Genomic DNA, 22361 nt, shown 5'->3' with positions numbered 1-22361 from the left:
TGCCCTATTATACCACAAAAGCATTTGTTCAACTATGCTCATAGCAGCACCATTTGTAATAGCCAGAACCTGGAAACAACCTAGTTGCCCCTCAATAGAAGAATGGTTAAAGAAGGTGTGGAACATATATACACTAGAGTTTTACTCAGCGGTAAAAAAACAATGACATCTTGAATTTTGCATGCAAATGGATGGACATAGAAAACGCTTTACTGAGTGAGATAAGCCAGACCCAAAAAGAGGAATATGGTATGTATTCACTCATAAGTGCATTCTAGCCATAATTAAAGGTCTTTGAGCCTATTATTCGAGACCCTAGAGAAGCTAAATAAGAAGGTGAACCTGAAGAAAATCATGTACTTATCCTCCTGGAGATTGGAAATAGACAAGAGTCCCAGGTAACCTTGGGTGCATGGGGGGGTGGTTGGGAGGGTTGTTGGAAGGGGAGAGGGTTAGAGAGATGGGAGTAGGGGAGGAATGGGGAAAACTGGGGGGACTGAGATGGGGGGAGGGAGGAAGGATGGATATGGGATCAGGGAAGAATATATCTCAACTAAGGGAGCCAGTTTAGGGTTTACAAGAGACTTGATTATAAATGGAATCTCAGGTCCAAGGAGAGATCCCCAGATTGTTCTCTGGACAGAGGAGAGGGTGCCTGAACCGGCCTTCGCCTATAACCATACTGATGAAGATTTTGCTTATCACCATACATCCTTCATCCGACGATGGATGGCGATACAGATGGAGACCCACATTGGAGCACCGGACTGAGCCCTCCATGGTCCAAATGAGGAGCAGAAGGAGGAAGAACATGAAAAAAAACCTCAGGACCGCGAGGGGTGCGATCACCCACTGATACAAGGGGACTGATCTAATGAGAGTTCACCAAGGCCAGTTGGACTGGGACTGAACGAGCATGTGATCCAACCAGATTTTCTGAATGTGGCCGGATTCTCTGAATGTGGCTGGCCTGTAGCCTTTCTGAAAAGCCATTGACAATGACACTGGGACTTGTTTCCTCTGCATATATTGGATTTTTGGGATCCAGTCTGTTTGGATACTCACCTTCCTGGACCTGGAGGGAGGGGGGAGGAACTTGAACTTCCCTCAGGGCTGGAAGCCCTGACTGCTCTTAGGGATGGAGAGGGAGGAGGAGGGGGAGAGGGGAGTGGGAGGGTGTTGGAAGGAGGGGCGGAAATGGAAACTTTCATAATTTAATAAACTTTGAAAAAAACTATTAATATTAAACTTGTTATTGAAAAATGCTTGTTTGGGGCTAGAGAGATGACTCAGAAGTTAAGAGCACTGACTGCTCTTCCAGAGGTCCTGAGTTCCATTCCCAGCAACCCTGTGGTGGCTCATAGCCATCTATAATGAGATCTGGTGCCCTCTTCTGGCCCGCAAGTAGACATACAGGCAGAATACTGTATACATAATATATAAATAAATAATAAATAAATAAATAACATCTTAGAAGAGGGAAAAAGAAAAGTGCTTGTTTATTGTAATCACTTTATTTTTTTAATTTTGTTGTTGTTTGTTTATTTTGTTTTTCTGTTTTGTTTTGAGACAGGGTTTTTCTGTGTAGTCCTGGCTGTCTAAGAGCTCTCTATATTGATCATACTGGCCTCAAACTCATAAAGATCCACCTGTCTTTGCCTCCTCCCAAGTGCTGGGATTAAAGGCTTGCACTACGAGGACAAGAAATATTTGTTATTTTTATATTATGGATATGTGTATTGTGTAGATGTATATATACACACACACATATATATGTATGTATGTGTATGTGTATATGTGTATATATATATGTATATGTATATATATATATGTATATGTATAGGTTCCCAGAGAGGCCCGAGTCATTGGGTACCTTGGAGTGAGGTGAGCATCACAGATAGTTTTGACCTGGTTACAGGGATCAGAACCATGGTCGTCTGTACCTGATACTCAGTGCTCAATCTTAACCCCAGAGCCATCTTTTCAGCCTTTACTTTTTTTATTGAGGTACATACATCAGGTCTAAACATCACCTTTTTTAAATTACTAATTTATGTATTTTACGTGTAGGGGTGTTTGTAGACTGAGGCTGCATGTTTGGTTCCCGACCACGCAGACCCGAAATAATCACACAGAAACTGTATTAATTGCGATACTGTTTGTCCAATAGCTTAAGCATATTTGTAGCTAGCTCTTACATTTTAAATTAACCCATTTCTATTCATCTGTGTATCACCATGTGGTTGTGGCCTACTGGTAAGGTTCCATCCAGTATCCGGCATCTGTCTCCTGCATCAGCTACACGGCTTCTCCTTGATTCTGCCTACTCTCTCTCTTCATCTCTGTTTGGATTTTCCACCTTGCCCTATTCTGTGCTGGCATAGGCCCAAAGTAGATTCTTTATTAGCCAATGTACTAAAGCATATTTACAGCACACAGAGGGAATTCCACATCAGATGTTTTGAATTTGTATGGACTGCTTGCAGGCCTGTGTACCACTTGCATATAATATTCCCCGGGGCTAGAAAAAGGTGTCAGATACCCTGGGACTGGAACTACTGCCCGTTGTGAGCCTCCATGTGGGAGCTGGGAATTGAAGCCCAATTCTCTGGAAGAGCCGTCAGTACTCTCAACTGGTAAGCCATCCCTCCAGCCCTCTATACTTCACATTTGGGTGGAATCAGAAGCAAGGCTATATTGTAGAAAGGCCCATCAGGGATAACAGGAAATTTTAGTTTAGACGTTGTACTCTTCGATGGAGTGTGGGCTGAGATTTGTATTTTCAGAAAGATAAGAGAATCTGTAGTCAAGGAATATTTGAGGGAAAAGCCTTTCAGTGTTGAGGTAATTGCAGGGGTCTCTGAAAAGACAGTTCATCCTTTGCTTCCAAACTGTCTGGAATCGAGATGTCTGAATACACTTCATACTGATATTAAAAGACAAAATGATGTGAGCAGACAACTGACCCAGAGGTACTACCAGTTCAGACTTGATTGAAATAATCAGTATGGAATAAAGCCATTCCAGCGGGCTGAGGTGATTTAAAGGGAGAAGTGTGTGGCACTTTTCCTTAGCATCCGGACCACCAAGAGCATAGGAATCAATTGACTGAAAATGTGTTTCTGATGCGGTGATCCACTTAAAGGAGTTCGTGTATGGGGAGAATGAAGAGTATTCGCACATTAGAAGCTATGAGTCATAATCTCAGCATACAATGTTAACGATCAAAACTATGTATCATCTTAAAGGATGGTCCAAAAATGTAGGCAAAGACTTTCATATGTGTGGTTGGCAGTTCTTGTCAACTTGTCACAGCTTGCCAAACTAAAGTCACCTGGGAAGAGGAAAACTCAATAGAGAAATTACATTTGTCAGATTGGCCTATGGGCATATCTCTGGGGTATTTCCTTGCTTGTTGATAGATGTGGAAGGGCCCAGTTCAATGTGGGTGGTCCTGGGCTATGTAAGAAAGTAGGCTGCCACAGTATGGAGAGCAAGGTGGTTCCCACGATCTTTATTTCAGCTGCGCTCAAGAAATCCTGTCTGAACTTCCCTTGATGAGGAGCTATAACCTGTGAGATGAAGCAAACCCTCTCCACCCCTACCTTACTTTTGTTCACTGTTTTCTCACAACAGAGAAGTAAAGTAATTTATGTATTTGGGCTTTTGGGGTGAGTTGCTTTTAGCTTTTCAACTTTGAAACAGAGTCTCATTGTGTAGTACCAGATGGATAAGAAACTTAAGGTCTCATTGTCTCAGTCTCCTGACCTGGAATTCCAGGCTTCTACCACTGTGATATATTTGTTTTTAAATAATATAAAATGTCCTTATTCTTGAATTTCATACATCTAAACCACAAAATGTGATCATATCTACACCCATATCCTTCATTTAATTTCCCCCAAATCACCCCAAACAGGCCTTCTCAAACTTCATGTCCCCTTTTTGGTATGTCTGCTTTTATACTCACCCGGCACTATAGCCACATGTGTCTGCATCCCAGTGTCTGGTGTACAACAGAGGCCCAGGCTTGGAGACTGAAGATCACTGATGCTGCACAGGAGAGAGAGGTAGGATAATGGCCTCTTCAGCTTCCTGGAGCAAACCGTCTGAAGAGTCGTTAAGCTTCTTCTGTGTGTGCTTCCTAATAAATAAAATGCATGGTGCAGGAGTGGTGCTTGGGCCACGTGTTGACATTCCCCTTCCGTTGTAACTCAATTGCTTTGTGACGTGGGCAAGGAACCTATTGTAGTGGAAGTTTATAGAAAAAAACAGTTTGGTTGAGAACGTGATTTCAGAATTAAGGATTTGCCTAGTGCTCTCTATCCAGGATTTAAAGTTCACATATGTGTCAATATCTGAGTAATCCAATGTCCTGTGATCTATAACAGCAGTGTGTTGTTTTATCTTTTATTTATGCAGATGGAAGGCTAAGTAACTGTCTCTGTAATTTCAAACAGAGTGCTACAAAGATGGCCTGCAGGTTCACAGGTTAAGCCCAGCTTTTAAATACTGGTGCCCAGGATGATTTAGCCACATCAGTCCTATTTCCCCTGAATCTAGTGTCTGTGATTTTTGCTTTGGACGTTCTATACATTACTGTTGAGTGTAAATTTTAATTTACCAAGATCAGTATATTTTGATTTACTTTCTTTTTTTCTTTTTTTCAATCAAGATGGAATGCGTGGAAGTCCCAGAAAGTGTCTGAAGAGTGGTCTAATAAACGCCCATTTTGGAAGAATGCCAAAGAAATGATATCTACATGGATCATGAGTGACGCCCATTCTTGAGTGATCTCCTCACCATACTTCTCACGTAGCCATATAAAGTACACCTTTTTCAGAAACCACATAAACAGAGGACAAACAAATTGCACAGTTCCCATTTGGACATTCGCAGAGACGTTAGAAATGGTTGACAAGTATCACCTGAAATGCTTACCACTTTGACTCTGTTAGTGCAAAGACTCTGTTAGTGTCTTCTGGTCTCTGAAATCCCTGGTGGCAGATACCCTTATTATCTTGTTGATGACCTTTTCCTGTGTTGCCATTTCTTGTACTTCTGTACTGAAGATTCACTTTTTACCTAGCTGTGATGGCACAAATGTGTTCTCAAGCACTGGGGAGCTTAAGCCAGGACAGTTGCAAGGTTTTGTGGAGCCTGAGCAAACCACCAAATCCCTGTCTTAGAGCAACAGTAGGATTCTTTATTACTGTTTTTTCAAATTTTGATTTTAAAGAGTATCAGGGTAGGTCTGAGTTTATGTTGAAATTCCTTGAGTTTCTTTGTTAGCTATACTAATAATAAAAGATATTAAAATTCAAAGTTTTCAGATATTTCTTCACCTATCCTCTCTGCTACTTTCTATTCTCCTCTGCTGATTCCCATTGTACAAAAAATATTTTGTGTGTCTTGAATAGGTATATGCACATGAGTGCAGGTGACTACAGAGGAGTTGGACTCCCTGAAGTTGGAGTTACAGAGCGTTATGAGCTGCCTAATGTGGGTGCTAAAAATCAAACTTGCTTTCTCTGGAAAAACAGTATGTGCTCTTAAATGTTGAGCCATCTCTCCAGACCTGTTAATTATAAATGGCTTGGAGGGATTGTAAAAGTCACACGGCATATAGAGATGGCTGTAAGAGACATGTTATTTCCTGAGATTGCTGAGAGACAATATACTTTTCGGGCATTGGAAAGATGAATTCATTGATAAGAGCACTTGCTACTTTTGTAGAGGACTTAGTTTTGTTCCCAGCACCCACATCTGGTGACTCACAACTACTCTAACTTGAATTAAGGGTATGTATGGGACTCTCCTCAGGATTCCTAGGGCACTTCTATGCATGTGGTGCACAGACATATACTGAGGCATAGACACTTAGACAAAAGCAAAATAAGGAAAAGCAGAATGTCATAGAAAAGAAAACTTTTAGATAAAAAGTTATTTTGAAGCGAGGCAGTGGTGGCACACACCTTTAATCACAGCACTTGGGAGGTAGAGGCAGGCGGAACTCTATGAGTTTGAGGCCAGCCTGGTCTACAGAGCTAGTGCCAGGACAGCCAGAGCTATGTAGACAGAGACTGCCTATTTGTTCCTGGATTCCCAGACCCAAAACAATTACACAGAAACTATATTAATTGCAATACTGTTTGGTCAATAGCTTAAGTGTATTTCTAGCTAGCTCTTACATCTTAAATTAACCCATTTCTATTATTTTATATTTTATCACGAGACTCGTGGTTTACCAGTAAAGTTCCTGGGTGTTTGTTTCCTTTGGCAGCTACATGGTGTCTCTCTGACTCTGCCTTCTTTCTTCCTCTATCTGCTTGGAATCCGCTCCTTGCTCTATTCTGCCCTGTCAAAGGCCCAAAGCAACTTCTTTATTAACCAATGGCCACAAAGCACATTCACAGCATACTGAGGGGAATCCCACATCAGAGCTACGCAGAGAAACACTGTCTCGAAAAACCCATTGTACTCAGTGGTTAGACTGGAGTGGTAGCTAGACACTGCATAGCATGGAAGTGATAGCTTCTCTCACCTTTGACTTCTATGCTGACACGGGGATGGTGTTTACTGTGGACTTTGATGTTTGATTTGGGGATCCTGTGTGCGGAGATTGGGAGTAGCTTTCTGTGTTGGGTTCTTCCAACAGACAGTGATCCCGGGGAGAAAGGGCAGGAGTCTTGTCCATCTGCACTTCTCAGGCCCAGTAGACGAAGTGGTAGGCGTGTGGTGGGGCTGCCCCTTTACCATATGCACAGGGAGAGCCAGATTCCATCCTGTAGGGCCTGGGTGGCTGGGCAAGTGGAAGTCTGCACTCTGCTGTAGGGAGGAGCTGGTGACCCTTTAACGCTGTCCCTGCTTCCTCCAGTGTGGAGAGGGCAGGCTGCCTGACACATGTGCCGCTGCTGCTCTTTGTAGGGAATCACACTGTGTGAGAAAAGCTGAGTGCCATAATTGAGAGTAGCGCATATTCTGGAGGCATGTGGCCATCATAATGCAATACACCTCCAAACTTTTTCGTCTGATTAGGCAGGTTATTTAACTTTTTTGCATCTGCTTTGTGTCGTCTATAAAATGGGGATAATGGTTAACATCCCAGAAAACTTCATTGAGCATAGCAGTGAACATAGCAAAGCCAAAGCTTTGCCACAGTGGCAGCAATGGTGGTGGTGGTGGTGGTGGTGGTGGTGGTGGTGGTGGTAATGGTGCTGCTGCTGCTGCTGCTGCTGCTGCTGCTGCGTAATTTTTGCCTGAGTTGTTCAGGGTGGTGGGTGAGAGAGTTTTAGGATATCTGGTGGTTTTATAGCCTGTGCCTATCATGTATCTATCATGTTCGCATAGACAAGATGTTATAAATGTTTGTAACAGACGCATGTGTGTGCATACTTGTAGCAGTAGCAGGTGAATATTCAGGCTAAGTAGAGTTTTTTTTCCTCTCTCTATGAAAGTTAGCTAGTAGCAGGTGTTATGAGCGTGTATTCAGGTCCATGTAGCACTTAAGATGTGTGTTCACAAACTATAATGGGTGAATATTCTGAAAACATGCTATGGCTTGGGGTTTAGAGTGGAGACTTTTACATGATGTCATAGTTAGGGCTTATATTGCTGTGAAGAAATACCATGACAAAAAAAAGAAAGAAATACCATGGCTTATAAAGGAAAACATTTAAATGATATGGCTTACATTTTCAGAGGTTCATCCTTTATCACCGTGGCAGGGAGCCCGACAGTGTGCCGGCAGAATGGTGCTGGCTACATTCTGATATGCAGGCAACAAGAAGTGAACTGTGACACTGGGAGTAGCTTTTAAATAAGAGGCCCCAAAGCCCACCCCACAGTGACACACTTCCTCCAACAAAGCCACACCTACTCCAACAAAACCACACCCCCTAATAGTGCTACCCTCTTTGGGGGCCATTTTCTTTCAAATCGCCACACATAGGGAGCAGGTAGATTGTGTACTATATTCATGTGGAAGGATGTAGGTAATGCAAGAACTGACTTTTGATGACAGATGATGCTCATCTCTTCCCAGTTCTGTGTTCAGTAGCATCAAATTGGTAGGTTGAGATTGGTCCCTGATGGCATTATATGACGCAAAAATCAAACCTCACCTGTCTTCTCTGTAGACTATCTTAATATTTACTGGTGTGTGTGTGTGTGTGTGTGTGTGTGTGTGTGTGTGTGTGTTCATGCATGTGTATGTACACATACATTCATGTGTGAAATATATGTGACCAGATGTTTTATGAAGAACATTCAGGCACAATGAGTTATCTATGTGAATTGTTACTGGTTCATCAGGATATTGACCCTGGTCTTTCTGAGCTTTTTAAGGTCAAAGAGTTCGCTTTAGGGTTGAGTTAGGACTCTTTATTCAGATAGATTAAGAGATGTCTGTATCTTAGACAGATGCTCCTTCAAACTTTGTGTGGAGTGGGATGTGGGTGTCAAATTGCTTATCATAGGCAGATGGCTTGTAGAGTACATAACTTATGTAGTGTTTTATCTGTTTGATGTGAAGCAATCACAAAATTGTGTTCTTTGACAGGGATTTGAGTGAACTAAGTCCTCTTATATGTCAGTCCTCCCTGAGAATCACCTGAGTAGCCAAAGGTCTCCTGACTTCTCTCTGGCAGAGACATGTTTCCTAGAGTACAACCATTGAAAGCCTTCAGACCTGTGTTCCCACTGCCGTCTATCCTTCATGTTTGGAGAGGACTGTAGGGTGTCTACAGTAATCTGTGTCTCTAGTTTTGAGCCAACATGTCTCCATAGAACCTGGGGCTTCAGACACCAGATACAACCTCCAAGAGTCCCTTGCCCTGAGAAAAGGCTTTGCTTTGTGTTAGGGAAGTCATATTTTCATTAGTCATGCTTAAAAGAAATGGTCTCATCTCTGTTGGCTAGGAATTCCTCTAACTCTGGGTAGCTCGACTCGTCCTTGTGCTTTCCCAATCTGTATTCTGATTTTCTTTAATTTCTCTACTCCAGAGCATTGTTGGCTCTGGAAGGGAGTGCATCTCAGAGTTGCCTTCAGCTGACCTCATAAAGCCTCCTGCCTCATATTTTCTAAGCATGGCACTTTGACGCTAGGTCCCCTACGTGAGTGTCCTTCTGAAGCATATTTAGCCCTTGCAGGCAGAGGTGGAGCAATCACTGTGTGAGTGTGGTAGCTTGACTGCAACTGGACCCCATAAGTCTTGAGGGGCCTTGCAGTCTACCATGGGCTGGCAACGCTCTCCAAGCTCCATCACCTGGGATGGCGGCTCTCTCCCCAGCGAGACTTCCTGCTCTCTACCTGCCCTTATTGGAGAAGGTTTCTAGGCCCAGAGGCCTGACCTTATCTGAAAGCTGTCCCTAAGCCTGGATGCCTGATTTGTCTCTGGTGTGACCCTTGGTATAGTTCCCTGCTAGAGCTGTCCCCCTGCTGCCCATATGGTAGCTATGACTTGTACTAGGAGCTTTATGACAGGAGTGTGCTGCTTAATGCAAATTAGGTGATGCCCCAGCCACTGTTCCCAGCCTTTACACCCCCTCTCTTTCTGGAATAAAGTGAAACCCCAACACATAAACTGTCTCCCCAGAGAGCTGGCTCCATGAACTCTCAATCTCTCTTGCTTATCCTTATCTTTCCCCTCTCCCTTCTCTCCCTATTCTCTCTCTCTCCTCTCTTCCTTCTTCTCTCTCCTCTACCCCCGTCTCCCTCCTCTTTCTCCTGTCTCCCTTTCTTCTCTCTCTCTCCTCTTTCTCCTCTCTCCCCTTTTCCACTGCTCAGTTTCCCCTCCCCAACTTCTTCCCCCCTTCATCTTCCTTCTCTCCCCTTTCCCACTCCCTCTCCTCTATCTCATATTTTCTCCCCTCTTTTTTTCCCCTTCCCCTATTTCTCTGCTCTCTTTTCCTACTTCTCTCCAGACCCTCTTTGGTCTCTATCCTCTCTGTCTCTCCCCATCCCCCTCCATTTCTCATCCCTCTATAGTCTCTCTCCCATCTCTCTCCTCCCTCACGCTCCCTCCCTCCTTCCCTGTATCACGTCTCTTTCCTCTCTCTTTCACTACCACTCCTCTCTCCATGCTCTCTTTCCTCCCTCTCCTCTAGGTTTTTCTCTTCTCTCTCTCTCTCTCTCTCTCTCTCTCTCTCTTCCTCCCTCCCTCCCTCCCTCCCGTCCGTCTTCTCTCACCTCTTTCACTATGTCTCTCCCACTTCTCTTTAACCTCTTCCTCTTCTCACACAATGCCTGAATCTTACCTCTCTTTCTGCTCTCCTCTGTCCACTCTCCTTCCCCTCCCCTGTCATTTGCTATCTCCCTCTTCTCTCCTCCCTCTCTCCACTTTCTTACCTTTCTTTCCCCCTCTGCTCTCTCCTCTCACACTCCTCATTCTCTTGTCTCTCCCCTTTCTGATATCTCTCACCCCTCTCCTACTGTCTCTACTCTCTCCTACTGTCTCTACTCTCTCCACTGTCTCTACTCTCTCCACTGTCTCTACTCTCTCCACTGTCTCTACTCTCTCCCCACTCTCTCTACTCTCTACCCACTCTCTCTACTCTCTCCCCACTGTCTCTACTGTCTCCCCACTCTCTCTACTCTCTCCCCACTCTCTCTACTCTCTCCCCACTGTCTCTACTCTCTCCCCACTCTCTCTACTCTCTCTCCACTGTCTCTACTCTCTCCCCACTCTCTCTACTCTCTCTCCACTGTCTCTACTCTCTCCCCACTATCTCTACTCTCTCTCCACTGTCTCTACTTTCCCTTCTGTGTCTCACTCTATCTCTTCTCTTTGCCCTCTATCCTTTCTGCCCCCTCTGTTCTCTCTGTTCTCTCTCTGTATCCCTCATTTCTTACGCCTTTCTCTTCTCTCACCTCTCTACCCCTTCTTGTTTTCACCCTCCGCTCTCTCCTCTATCAATCTTAACCCTGTCCTGTCTCTTTCCTCTCTTTCTCCTCCCTGTCTCCTCTTTCCTCTTTGCATATTTATGTGAAGAACAAGAAGAGAGAAAGAAAAGAGAAAAAGAAGAGAGAAGGAGAGAGGAGATGGAGAGGAGAGAGTATGAGCAAAAAGAGGGAGAGAGGAAAGAAAGTGAGAAGTCAGAGGGTGGAAAGAAAAGAGAAGAAGGGGAAAGTGTAGCGAGAGGGGGAGATAGGAACAATGAGAAAAGAGAAAGAGTGGGAAAAATGAGAGAGAAGAAAGATCAAAAGGGTATTGTGGAAAGAGGAAGAGGAAGAGAAAGGAATGAGTGGGGGAGAAAAGAAATAAGAGCAAAAGGAAAATGACTTGAAGGGGAGAGATATCCGAGAGAGAAAAAGGAGAGAGATTATTGAGAAAGAAGAGTTAAAAGAGAGAAACGGTATAGAGGAGAAAGAGGACAAAAGGGAGAAGAGATGTGGTGAAAGGGAAGAGCAAGAAGAGGGCAGTAGGAGAGAGGAAAGATGGATGAGAAAGGAAAGACACTGCAAGGAGAGGAGGCACAAGACAGAATGAGAAAAAGAGGAGAGAGGAAAGAGAGATAAGAGACAGGGACAGTTGGAGGAAAGAGAGGAGACGGTGAGAAAGAAGAACGAGCAATGAAATATGGGAAAGAGTGGGGGACACTGTAAAGAGATAGAGAGGATTGAGTGAAAGGAGAGATGGACAGGGAGACAGAGGAAGGAGAAGGAAAAGAAAGGAGAAAGAAGGGTGATGCAAATGAAAATTAGGAAAAAGAGTGGGGGACAGAGAGAAGAGAGGAGAGGGAGAAAGGAGAGAGGACAGAGAGAGAGTGAAGAGAGAGGAGAGAGCAGAAAGAATGAGGAGAGAAAGACAAGTATGGATGAGAGGTGAGTGAGAGAGGAGAGCGAGAGAGAAATGGAGAGGGTTATGAGAATGGAGAAAGGAGGGGAGAAAGAGATGAGAGAGAAGGACATGGAAAAGAAAATGGAGCAGAGAGGAGAGAGAGGAGAGAATATGGAGAAAGGAGAGGCAAAAAGTTGCAGAGTGATGAGAGAACATTGAGGAGGAAGATCAGAGAGAGGAGAAATTGCTAGGAGAGTGTGTGAGAGAGAAGGAAGAATGGAGACGGGGAAAAGAGAAGGGGAGAGAAGGGAGAGAGAAAGAGGGAAATGAGTAGAGAGACAGATGGGAGAGGAATGAGAGAGAAGGAAAGGGAAAGAGAACAAGAGGACGAACAGAGAGGGTGGGGATCAAGGGAGAGAAGAAGAGAGGGGAGATAAAGCTTGGAAGAGAAAGAAGAAAAGAAGAAGGGGAAGGGAGAAGAGGAAATGAGGGGAGGGAGGAACATGAGAGAGCAGGGAGAGGGGGAGAGAGAAAAGAAACAGTGGGAGAGAGGAAGGAGAAAAACAGAAAGTTTCAGCGCTATGAGAAAAGGGGGTAAGAGGCAAGAGCAGAGACTGAGCTTGGTGAGAGAAAGGAGACAGAAGGAAGAGAGGGCAGAGAGTAGAAAGATGATAGAGAATGTGAGACAAGGAAGAGAAAGACAATGGGGTGAAGTAACAGTGAGAGAAAGGAGAGACAGGAGACACATAAAGATAGGAGACAGAAGACAGAAATGCAGAAGAGAGAGAAATGGGAGGACAGAGAGTAAGAAAAACGGTAAGGAGACAGATGCCAGAGGAGGGGAAAAGACAGGAAGAGAGAGAAGAGAGGGGAAAGAGAAAGAGGAGAGCAAGGAGATGCATGTTAAAATAGAAAGAATGGGCAGAGTGAAGAGACAGAGGACAGAAGGTGACAGAGTAAGGAGAGAAAAAGCTGAGAGTGAAAGAGCTCAAAGTTTAGAGAAGAGAGAGGAGATGGGGAGGAGGCAAATGGGGAGAGGAAGAAGAGAAATGAAAGATAATGGAGAGAGAGCTCTGAGAGATGGGGAGAGAAGTGTAATCAGAGACTCTATTTTGATTTCCCAGATGCCCAGGCCCAAATAATCACACAGAAACTATATTAATTACAACACTATTTGGTCAACGGTTCAGGCATATTCCTAACCAGCTCTTACATCTTAAACTAGTCCATTTCTAGTCATCTGTGTATTGCCACGAGGCTGTGGCGTATCAGTAAGGTTCTGTGGTCTTTGTCCTTCAGCAGCTACATGGCTTCTGCCTGACTCCACCTTCTTTCTCCCTGCATTCAGTTTAGTTTTCCTGCCTAGCTCTATTCTGCCCTGCCATAGGCCAAAGCAGCTTCTTTATTAACCAATGGTAATAAAAAATATTCATAGCCTACAGAAGGGTGGTATAGGATATTCTTCCTTTTATGTGTTGTTTTCATTGGCCAAATAAACTGCTTTGGCCTTTTGATAGGTCAAAACTTAGGTGGAGAAGATAGAACTGGATGCTGGGAGGAAGAAGGCAGTGTGGCAGACGCCATGGCTGTCCTCTCCGAGATGGACACTGGTTAGACTCATGCTGTTAAGCCACAGTCAAGTGGCAATACACATTAATGGAGATGGGTTAAACTAATATGTAAGAGTTAGCCAATAAGAGGTTAGAACTAATGGGCCAGACAGTGTTTAAATTAATACAGTTTCTGTGTGGTTATTTCAGGGGTTAAGCTAGCCGGGTGGCAGGACGCAGCCCGCCGCTCCCTCATACTACAAAATGTCACCCTCTCTAACTCTATTCCCACTTTTCTCATTTTCTCTCTATCCCTCCCTTCTCTCTCTCTCCCCTTTCTCTTTCCTATCTCCTCTCTCCCTCCCGATTTTTTCTCCGGTTTCTCCTTCTCTTCTCTATCCTCTATCTTTCCTCTCTTTTCTCTCTCTCTCCTCTCATCTTTATTGTCACTCTGCCTTCTCTTTCCTGTCTCCTGTCTTTGTCCTCCCTCTCTTTCTCTCTCTCTCTCCCCTCTCGCCTCTCTCCATACTTTTTCCCATCTTTCTACTCTCATCTGTCTCTCTCCTTTCTTCACCCTCTCTTCTTACTCTCTATCTTCTTTTTCTGTCATCTGTCTCTCTTTCTCTCATCATTTTCTCTCTATTTTCTCTATCCTCTTTCTCTCTACTCTCTGTATCTCCCTCTCAATTCTCTCTCCTGTCTCTCCCTCCTCTCTGCTCTCTTCCTTTTCTCCCATTTTTCTCTTTTCTCTGTCTCTTCTCTTTCTCCCTCTCTTTGTCTCTCCCCCATCCTTTCTCTCTCACCTTTCTCCCCCCCTGTCTTTCACCCTCCCCCCTCTCCTTTATGTCTCCTTTCTCTGTAGGAGGTACAGAGGTCTTTGCGTCCACAGATAAACACTAAGGGAACCTGGAATGTTAAACACAGGAGTTGTTCCTTCCAAGGAAGGAATGCACAACCAGTTATACCGCCAGAAGGCAGGGAGCATACACGGTTATTTGTGCTATCTGTGAGGCTGGAGACCACACTGGATCTTTCCCCAAACCTTGTAAGTCTTTCTTTTTTCTTAGTTAATCAATAGAACCAATCCATGAATTTTACAAAGAGTTTTGAGGCAGTCACATCTGATTTGTTGAGCTTCATAAATGTGCCATGTCCCAGTAATCTCATGTAATGGTACATGCCTGTTCAGATACATGCCATATCCCATTGCTATCCCATGGCAGTATGGGCACACGTATTCACGTGTGCCATGTCCCAGTCCTGTTAGGTAGTCATGAGGACATGCCTGTTCACACATGTGTCTATCACCATTACAGGCACCCATGTTCTCATGTGGTTCATAGTTCTCATGTGGTTCAGCATGTGTGTTCACAAACCAGCTGTGTCTCAGCAACATTATATGGTGGCATGTGCAAGCCTGTTTACATGTATGCCATGTCCCACCACAGTCAGTGTTGACTTGTGCACATCTGTTTACATACATTTCAGGTCATCGGACCTGAAATGTAGATGTTAGCAAGCTGGTTCATACATGTGACAGCATGGTTCCATGATGGTGTGTGCTTGCCTGTTCACATGTCATATGCCATTGCCCTCCACTAATGGTGTGGGCAAACCTGTTCACACATGTGTCATGTCCCAGAATCGTAATTTGGTGGCTGGGACATGCATGATCACAAGTGAGCAAATCAGCATCATTACATGGTGGCATGTGAATACTTGTTTACACATATGCATTATCCCAGCACCATTAGTGGTAGTGTGGGCAAGACCATATGCCCATATACCATGTGTCTGCACCATCAAGTGTCAGCTTGGGATGTCTGTTCCCTCACATGCCGGGTCACATTTTACCGTAGATTCATCCTTTTACATGCATTCCTTGTGCTGGTGCTATCATGTAGCAGCAAATGTGCATCCCTGTTTACACATAAGCAGTGTCCTCACTCTACCATGTGGCAGCATGGACATGTGTGCTCTCATGTGGACCATGACCCAGCACCATGATATGGTGGCTTGGTCATGTATGTTCACATATGAACCATGTCCCAGTACAGTCATGTAGTGGCACAGGCACATATGCTTACACACATACCATGTGTGATAGCATAGGTATATGTGATCATACACATACCATGTCCCTGCTCTACCATGTGCTGGCATGTGTAAAACTGTCATATACAGTGCCATGATATAGTAATGTGGACATGCCTGTTCACATGTGTGCTGGGTCCCAAAACCATCATAATTCATAATGAGCTAACCTATTCACAAATATACCATGTTCCAGCACTGTCAAGTGGCAGTGTGGGCACACCTGTACACATGCATTCTGTATTCTGTATCTCAGTACTGTCATGTGGTGATATGGGTACATCTGTTTACACATAAGTAGTGTACCAGCTACATAACATGATGACTCAGGCACACATCTTCACATGTATGGTGTGTCCCTGCTCCAACATGGGGATGGCATGGGCATACCTATATACTTGTGTGCTATGTCCCAACACTGTCATGTAACAGTGTGGGCAGACCTGTTACACACATGTGCTATGTCCCAGTGCTGTCACATGGTGGTGTCAGCATGCCTGCTCATATACATGTTGCTTCTCTTAGAAGCCAGAGAGTTAAAGAATGATGTGAGAAAGGAAAATAGTGTGAAGAGGGTACTTGAGACTTCGGCAGGCAGGAGCGACTTTGTTCTTCCCAAGCAGTTGGCTCATAGCCATACATGTCAGAAATAATCAATAATGATGATCTCCATTTATTTTCTAACAAAGCACAAAACTCTAGTTCTAAATGACCTTCTGGGAAGAGGAGTTTGTAAACTCTTAACAGACAAAAATTTTATAGCACCATCTCTGGCAAAGGCATAAACTCTATAAACTTCCACCATAAACAAAACAACACCCCACCCCTCTCTTTGTAATCCGGAAGACTTAATCCAAAGTGGAGCTGCCTTCTCCAGTTGTGTGCACTGAGCCCGATTCAGGAGGGTGCTCGGTTCCTGCGGGGCTCAGTCCCTCCAGCGATCCCAGAATGCCAAGACCTACGTGCAGGAGAAGAGGGCAGAAGGTGGGTACCGCGGGCTCCTGAGGCAGCCACTATCAACCTCCTTTACTCTTTGCGCATCGCACCGCCTCCACCTCCGGGATAAAAATGCAACCGGGTGCTTTCCAGCTGAGACGAAAGCACGGAATCCTTTATCTTCTCAGTCCCCAAAAAAGAAGTGGCATAAACAGTCTTCAGATTTGACTGCGAAGGAATGGGAAGCCCGCGTCGGGTCTCCCAAGCCCCGCCCTCCTAGGACGAGCGACTACATTTCCCAGGGGTTTCTGTGGGTCCGAGAGGCGGGACCGACGGCCTTCCTGCTCTCTCCAGGCGAGGAGTGGCTGTCTGGGAGAGGGGCGGGGTTTATCGCAGCCAGTGAGAGAAAGTCTCGTTACGGCGGCGGAAGCAGCGGCGCTGGAGTGAGGGGTGGGGGACAGAGTGCAATCGGCCCGGTGGTGGCTGCGGGTCCGGAGCCCGAGGACATTAGCCTCACAGGCGGAGAGCGCACAGGAGCAAGCTAGAGGCGGCGTGGCCGCGCCCAGGTAATGGCGGAACGAGAGCCGGGAGGGAGGGGAGGAGTCGAGGGGGCGGGACTGCATGGCCAGTCCCGGTGCTCGTCCCTGGGGAAGGACAGAGTCGCACAGCTCTTGCAGTCCTGATTCCAGCTCTTTAGCGAGCTGAGCAGAGCGGTTGAGTCGGCGGCAGGGCCTGGGTGCTCGGTGCTCGGAAGGGCGAGAAACACCGAGGGGTGGGTGGGCAGCCCCGGGCGTGGGGGCGTGGCGGACGCGGGCCTCCGCAGGGAAGTCAGCGGGAGGGAGGACGGCCTAGGGAGTTTGGCTGCTGGAGCAGTTTAAAGTGACTCTCCACATCCGGGCCCTGCGCCCGCCGCTTTCAGACCCCTGCCGGGGCGGGGCCTCCCGGATCCCCGCCCTTCTCGCCGGGAATCGCCTCTCTTTCCCGTCTATTGGCCCAGCCGCAGAGTTTAGGCTGCTCCCCGCCCCCAGCGAGACTGGCGTCTTATTGGTTGGTGACCGGCGGGAGAGTGGGGCGGGCCCGGAACGCGCAGGCAGCTGCGGATTGGTGCTGGGTCCGGTGATGCGCCTCGCATCGGGCCAATGGGCGGGCGGGGGAGGCAGGGGTAGGTTGGGTGGTAAGAGGACTGGGAGCGGAGCGGCTGGCCCTGGGGGTGAGTCTGGCGGGCGGGCTGAACCGAGGCGGGCCGGGGACGCGTTCCGAATCGCGTTCCCTCTGTGCCTGCGGAGCCCCTCGAGCCCTCCGTGGCGGCCACAGATAAAAAGGCACATTGCTTATCTTGCGGAGAGGGCTCCGTAGGACGTTTTCCCGGGGAGGCAGAGCCTCGACACCCGGAGTGTCTGGAAACGTGTGTCCTAGGATCTCAGAGGAGGAATGGGGTTAACTGGGGTAGAAGGGAGATCGGCGAAGCATTACTCTGAAGGAAAAAGTGGAAGACGATTTTAGAGACTGGAAAAGGTCTCGAATTCTACCCGTGTCTCGGGTTGAGGGGGTTGTCCGTGATGAGGAAGAAAGGAAATCCTTAAATGGAGGCCTTTACGGAAAAGCGTTTGAGGATTCCGCAAGCATCGGGTCTTAATGTAAGATTTCCGATCCTTTCTTGGGGCTGGGCATTATGACATACTAATTACGGTTCTATTTTCCTTGGTGTGAGGCTTGAGTCTTTAAAAGAATCCAAGTATTTCCCATAAAATTTTACATAGATAACCTATGTTTATGATAATAACTAACATTTGGCGGCTTTTTAATATTCAATATCCTTTTTTAAAAATATAGCGATGCAATAGTATTTTTGGAAGCTTATAGTATCCTCCAACACTTGTATAAAGGCTGTCATTATTAATTTAGCCATAGTACATTGAAGTCCTCAATTAGATGTCTGCACCGTTGATCGTAACTCACTGTTTTAGATAAATGAAGCTGTATTTGTGTTTCTGAGAGATACTGTGATTACTAAACATGCTTTGATCTTTCAATATTGGTTCTAATTTCAGAATCTGGTAATATGGAATGACTTGTTTTGCAGGTGGAAATGAGTTCCCAGCAGTTTCCTCGGTTAGGAACCCCTTCCCCTGGGCTCAGCCAGGCACCTTCACAGATCGCAAACAGTGGTTCCACAGGCTTGATCAACCAAGTTGCCACCGGTGAGATGTGTTTCATTTCTTTCCTATTGCTTACTGTTTAAGAATGTTACTAACTTCAGATTAGCAAATCCCTGCTCATAATCACTAGCCTACTGACTTTGAGGAAAGGCAACGCTGTTTTAAAATAAGGCATGTTCCCTCTTTTTTAAAAATCGCTTATATATTCTAGGGTAAGTGCAACTTTAGTAAATAATGCTTATAAAAATCATTTTTTAAATGTGTTAGTGTGTTAGCATTTAATTAAATATAGATATAGTGATAGCTACATGAGAGAACCCCATAGTGAGTGGAACAGAAGTTTTACTTCTTAGGACGTTAGGATCTAGGAAAAGAAAAATAAATAGCATGTGTATGTCTGTCTTCGTGCATGTGTGTTTGAAGACCAGAGGTCAGCCTCACATGTGCTTCTCCAGGAACTGTCCACCTTGTTTTTGGATGCAGGGTCCCTCGCTGAGTCTGGGACTCTGAGTAGGCTCGGCTGACAAGGACTTTATTGACTGAACTGTTTCTCCAGCCCTGGAAAAGATGGTTGAAAAGTATATATTCACATGTTTACATCTTGGTTTTTCTTTGTATTACGTCCTTTGAGTACTGTAGGTTGGTTGGTTCTCATTGGGGAGTGATGTTGCCTATAACAATGTTTGGCCATAACATTTGTGGTTGTCACAACTAAGAGATACTAAATATCCTAAAATGCACCAGACAAACATCTTCCGCTGTCTGATAATTATCAAGGCCAGTGAGCAATCTTGAAATGTTTTTTCACGCTATAATAAGTACGTATTGGAAGCTGGAATAGAGTCCTTTTCCTGGTCTGTTTCATCACCATCCAGTATTCTTTATGGCAAATGTTCCTGTTTAGTTGCTCTCAAGCCAAAGGCCGAGGCATCTTTGGTTGTAATTGACTGTGTTCTCTCTCTGCTCTTTCCTTCTTCTCCCCCAGCCCTAGCTTTGGCTCATATTGTAGCAGACTGGCCTCAAACTCTTGATTCTCTACCTCAAGAGAGTTCTAGGATCACAAGTTTGTCTCACCATGCCTGGCTGATATTAACCACCAGTGAACTGTGGCCCTACTGTTTTGGGCTTATTTCTATTGCTTTGACTACTTCCTGCTAACTTAGTTTTTAACTACAGATTTGCTTTGGTTACTTTAAGCTGCTCTATGCCTGCCATTAGACAGTATATGCTCATTTTTCTACATACAATGTTTCTCCAGTTTCCGTGGCCCAAGTCTTGCTCCCATTTCTCTGACGGCACTGCCTTTCTTCTTTTCCAGTTTTAGTTATTTAACTAATTGTTCTTCCTTGAGGACTCATCTTCAATGCCTTTGTTTTTGTTTTGGGTTTGGTATTTTTTGTTTTTCGAGACAAGGTTTCTCTGTAGCTTTGAAGCCTGTTCTGGAACTAGCTCTTGTAGACCAGGCTGACCTCAAACTCATAGAGATGCCTGCCTCTGCCTCCCAAGTGCTGGGATTAAAGGTGTGCCACCACCGCCCAGCTTAAATGCCATTTTCTGAATGTCTTTGCTGACTTTCTTTTCTACTACATTTCAGATCCTGTGTGTTTCATAAACCTTTGTAGGCACATATTTACTGTAATGGATAGTACAAGGTTGTAATCAACAACTTCTCTTAGAGCCTCTAAAGTTCTTTATTTCTTGTTAGGCTAGTGATGCACATCTGTGACCCAAGCACTTAAGCAGTTGAAGAAAGCTAATCAGTTTAAGCAATGTAGCTGATTTGGCTAGAAAGCAAGTACAAGACCATGGACATTGTGAGACCCCTGCCTACCCCAAAAGAGTTCTGGCAGCATTTTGTCTTTAGCATAAGTTCTCAACAGTGTATGAAGAGCTGGAGCTAAGAACATTGGTTTTTGAAGGGAAAGAAATGAGAGCTAGCTGTACCTATGGAAAAAGAAAGGCAGATTCTTTGGAGCTTGGCAGTGTGCTGCTTGATGCTAAGACTTCCTTCTAGATGTTCCATAGTTCACTCTCACACGCTGATGCCTCCCGCACATTTCAAGACCCAGCTTAAAACTTAATAGTTTTTTTGAAATTTTTCCTAAACAGTCTGTTTGTAACTTTCTCTTTTCATTCTCCAAATCGGGTGTTGTTGTTGTTGTTGTTTTCCATTTCCTTTTATTTTCTTAAGTAAATCAAATTTATTTTCCAAAAAAAATGTTGTCTGGGATTAACCAGTCCAACATGATATAATAGCTTCATGGTTATTCAGGTTCCTTCTTTTTAAGCAGCTGTCAATGCAGCTCTCTTGACAGAGTGCTTGCCTAACAGACTGAAGCTCTGGACTCCATCCCTAGCACAACATAAATGGGATATGATGGTACAAGCTTATAATCCCAACTCTTAGAATGCAGAGGAAAGGGGGTCAGGAGTTAAAGACCAACCCTGGCTTCATAGTGTATCCAAGGCTATTCTGTATTACATGAGACCCTAGTCACAATAAAAGAGGAGGATGGCGGAAGAGAGGAAGCTTTCACCTAAGTAGATATTTCTCTGTTTCAAGAGATGATCTGGGGTCTGTCCTAAGCATGCCAGGAATTAAAGTGTATGTTCAAAGTTAGGAAGTAGAAATAGTTAATGCTCCCAGATTCTGTTTTGTTGAAAATGAGTGGACTCATGGTTGGGATAGAACTCGGGGGCACGGCGCTTATCTTGGATGTCTCAGATCTCTGGTATTCATCCTCAGCACCTCCAACCCTCTCAAATAAATAAAGAATACATTTGTAGAGGAAATGCATAAATGAATTCTCAAAGTCTAATGGGTAATGATTAATACCTTCCAGCTAAATAACGTTGTTAAAAATCCGTCTACACGGACCCAAAATAGAAAATAGGCTTTGGGAGAGCTTAGGAAACTGTCCATTTTCATAACAAAGTAAACAATAGCTGGACAGTGGTGGCGCACACCTTTAATCCCATCTTTTGGGGCACAGAGGCAGGTGAATCTCTGGGAGTTCAAGGCTACCCTGGTCTACTGAGCAAGTTCCAAGACTTGCTCCATAGCTACAGAGAAACCCTGTTTCAGAAAGAAAACAAAAATCAGTCAGATGTAAAAGACAGAAATAAAGCTGCCTTTATTCATAATATGGTCATATACACATAAAACATTATTCTTTTGTTAAAAAGCTGTCAGAATAAGTGGCATTAGTAAAATAATAGGCTACAAAATCAATGTGCAAAAATTCGTATGTCTGAAACTGGCAATAGACAGTTTTTTCATGGGTCTGTAGTTTATGTATATGTTTGTGTGGTTTTGTATGTATGTACCAAAAATCATGGCACGTCTTCCTTGGTCACTCTATCTTTAATGTTTGAAACAGGGTCTTTTATTGACCCTGGAAGTCATGGATTTAGTTAGGTTGGCCAGCCACTGTCCTTCAGGGATCTGCCTCGCAGCCCCCATCCCCACCAAGGACTGGGGTTACATGATGCCACCATGCTCATCTCTAATGTGGGCACTGGGCATCCAAACTCGGGTCCTGTGCTTACACAGCAAGCACTTACTGACTGACCTATCTTCCCAGCTTAGACACAAGTGGGTTTTGTTGTTGTTGTTTAATTTTGATTTACAATAGCTACAAAAGATGATAGAAGGAAGACTGGAGAAAATCCTTGTAAGGCTCCTTTGACCCCAGTACTCAGGAGGTCAGAACAGACTCTGAGCTTGAGGCCGCACTAATCTACATAGGCAGTAGATTCCAGGCCAGCCATGACTACATAGTGAGACCCCGTCTCAACATAAATATATGGAAGTCAAACACATTGAGACATTGACACGAATA

At 44.8% G+C, this 22361-nt stretch overlaps 1 protein-coding gene across 3 annotated transcripts in view; it reads left to right on the top strand.

Annotated features, from left to right (window-relative positions):
- The first annotated feature begins 16770 nt into the window (after positions 1–16770).
- The window catches only part of Sap130 (Sin3A associated protein 130), a 71903-nt gene continuing 66312 nt past the window's right edge, over positions 16771–22361 (top strand). The window contains exons 1-2 of one of the 3 annotated variants that reach the window (XM_048442573.3): positions 16771–16926; positions 18444–18561. In XM_048442573.3, the coding sequence (XP_048298530.1) occupies positions 18450–18561 (112 nt within the window). In that variant the 5' untranslated portion in view covers positions 16771–16926; positions 18444–18449. Of the gene's footprint in view, positions 16927–17547; positions 17571–17597; positions 17998–18443; positions 18562–22361 lie in introns of those variants that run through there. The other 2 variants (XM_048442574.3, XM_048442572.3) reach the window with 2 other exon arrangements.

The sequence above is a fragment of the Myodes glareolus genome, chromosome 13 (genome assembly GCF_982192425.1).
Source record: "Myodes glareolus chromosome 13, mMyoGla1.1, whole genome shotgun sequence".
Taxonomy (NCBI): Eukaryota; Metazoa; Chordata; class Mammalia; order Rodentia; family Cricetidae; genus Myodes; species Myodes glareolus.
Note: the sequence above shows the minus strand (reverse complement) of the source record. Positions and strands in the feature narration are given on the sequence as shown.